We start from the raw sequence: 2,896 nt of genomic DNA on the forward strand, positions 1-2,896 counted from the left end.
AAGTACCAGACTTTAAAAATATGTACTGGGGTCGATTTGTTCGACAAAACTCTTCAAGGTGATGCCCCAGCATGGCCTTAGCCCATCGACTCCTAATTTTTGCTATCCTTTCTCCTTTATTTGATGCTCATTCTATATAGTCTTCTCTCAATTAAAAGTGAAGGACTTTTTCAGAATGTAGTCCTAGATGGACTAGTAACATATATCTGAAGTAATCTTCAATATGAATAAATCCATCATTTTCTCTTCTCCCATTCAGAAAACTAGATTATGTCTTGAACTAATAATAATATTCCTGTTGCCAAGTTTCTCATAAGATCACGTGATGCCACCACATTCTTCTCTCATCCAAGTCTGGATAACAAAAAATCTGGTTGACTGGGTGGTAGAGTTAATCAGAGCCTGCAAACATTCCAGTATTTTCTTTTAACATATTCAATCCTTAGTTAAGCGTCTCAGATATATTCTTTATCGTTATGCAGTACTTATATATATATATATATATATATATATATATATACACTCTCGGAGTGGTTGGCGTTAGGAAGGGCATCCAGCTGTAGAAACTCTGCCAAATTAGATTGGAGCCTGGTGTAGCCATCTGGTTCACCAGTCCTCAGTCATATCGTCCAACCCATGCTAGCATGGAAGGCGGACGTTAAACGATGATGATAATGAGGATGATGATATTACATATATCGAATTGAACCATTAAACTCCTCGTGACAGTAGTCCAATGACTGGCGCAAATATATTAAAAAAATAAAATAAAATAATACACAATAAAATACTTAAAAGAGAAAAACACCGAAAAGTTTGTGTAAATATTTCACATTTTTATTTAACATTATTTACTGTTTTATTTATTTTTAATTTATGTCTGCTTTTTTTTCTTCCTTTTTACTTTCGCCAAATTGTTTTTTCTCTCCTCTTCTTCCTTGTTTACTAAAAATTCTTCGATGATAACTTTTGTACAACAGTTTGAGAGACAAAAAAAAAATGGGAAAAAAACGAAATAGATTCACATATGACATAAAAATAATTGAAATAAATTCCAAAATGAAAACTTCGCCGTCATTCGTTCAAATCCTTTAAATTATTGTTAATACCATAAAGTATGACTGGTGCTATTATTAGTACTAAGTTGGCGAGCTGGCAGAATCTTTTACGTTTTGGGTTCAAATCCCGCCGAGATCAGCTTTGCCTTTCATCTTCTTGGGTCGATAAAATAAGTACCGGTCGAGCACTGGGATCAACTAGCACCCTTCCTCCAAAATTTCAGGCCATTATTATTATTATTAATCCCAAAGATTGTGGATTGGTGGAATCGTTTGAGTGTCAGAAACGTGTTTCTTCCAGTTCAGTGTGTGTGTGTGGCCGTGTGCGTGTAAATGCGTATGGATTAAAACCTGCGGTGTTAATTCGGAAAGTACGAAATTCATGGCAATTTGGAAACAGATATTCAGAAATGACGAAATCGATGACAAATCGATAATTGTAAAAAATACAGAAAGAATTAAATAGTCTTGTTATATGCATATCTACGTGTGCATATACACACGCGTGTGTATTTTTGCATGTATGTATATTTACAGATATGGTTGTTTAAAGTTGGTTCCCTTTCCTTGGCATCATGTTTCTGTCTATAAAGTACAAAATTCTTCGTTTGAAGCTCTGCTATTAGTTCCCTGTTTTATTTTTTTTTAAATTCCTGTCAGACTAAACTGACTCGTTGCACGTTTTTGATTTTCAATCCTTTATATTATATAATATACACCCTCACGCTCAAATATATATATATATGTATATACAAAGATTTGCATTATAAATATTCCTAGAGAATATATGCTATTACATGACATTTTATATATAAACATTAATATACAACAATAGGGGTTTACTTTAGCAACCATTTTTTCCCATACTGCTGTGGTTTGATAGGACACAACTTGGGTGGGTTTGTGCTTTTGTTACGTACACCAATCTGACTTTCCTCACTCACGCAATCTGCTCGTCTGTGAGGTATTCAAGGAAGCATTTCATCAGCCAAACAGACTGAGGAAGCTTACATATGCTTAGCTATTGATCTTCTCTAGAAGCACAGTCTCCGGCTCAAACTGCTGTTTAGTGCCGCCTGAGTTGAAATCCTTTGGGAGACTGCAGAATGTATTATACTGAGAATTTGTGTGTTAAATACAGATGTGTGTATGACTGTGTTTACATCTGCCACTCGCTTATTCGAAAGTCACGACGTTCATACGGTGTTCTGGTAGGTATTTCTCCTGTCAACGAATCGCCCGCTCGCTTCGTACCTTCGAAGCCGTGTCGAATAAAAAATCCCTCACTTGAAAAACAGGTAAAGGTTAGCGTCAGGAAGACCAACCGGCTGTTAAATATTACTTCAATAACATATTAGCCAGACCCATGCTAGCATGGAACGACGTAAAACGAACGCACGTATGCATATGTGTACGTTTGTATATATATATGTATACGCAATTCACACACGATTCAGTCCTTGTGTGTTTGATGGTTGTACAGGCCCTCAGCCATCAGTTGCAAAGCCAAAGGGTTTTTAGGTCCAGAAACTTTCTTCATCTTGGCTCGTTTGTTCTGAAACCAGATTTTGATCTGCGATTCATTTAGTGCGAGTTCTTTGGCCAACGCTTGGCGCCTTTCTTCTGTCAGATACTTGCCAACATCAAACTCCAGTTTCAATCGATGAAGTTGCTCCGGAGTAAAAGCCGTTCGGGGTCTTTTTTCGTCAGCTTTCTTCTCTTTCCTTTTCATCTTCCGCGAGCGAGGACCTGGAAATACAAATTGAAATATTCAAAATTCAATAATAATAATAATAATAATAATAATAATAATAATAATAATAATAATAATAATAATA

The 2,896-nt window shown here is 35.8% G+C and overlaps 1 protein-coding gene across 1 annotated transcript in view; it reads right to left on the reverse strand.

The window, feature by feature from the left end:
• Positions 1–823: 823 nt before the first annotated feature.
• The window catches only part of LOC106872216 (putative uncharacterized protein DDB_G0277255), a 43,385-nt gene continuing 41,312 nt past the window's right edge, over positions 824–2,896 (reverse strand). Inside the window, exon 2 of the mRNA XM_052974068.1 lies at positions 824–2,807. Coding sequence (XP_052830028.1) covers positions 2,512–2,807 — 296 coding nt within the window. The 3' untranslated portion in view covers positions 824–2,511. The remainder of the gene's footprint in view (positions 2,808–2,896) is intronic.

This window comes from Octopus bimaculoides, chromosome 17 (genome assembly GCF_001194135.2).
Source record: "Octopus bimaculoides isolate UCB-OBI-ISO-001 chromosome 17, ASM119413v2, whole genome shotgun sequence".
Taxonomy (NCBI): domain Eukaryota; kingdom Metazoa; phylum Mollusca; class Cephalopoda; order Octopoda; family Octopodidae; genus Octopus; species Octopus bimaculoides.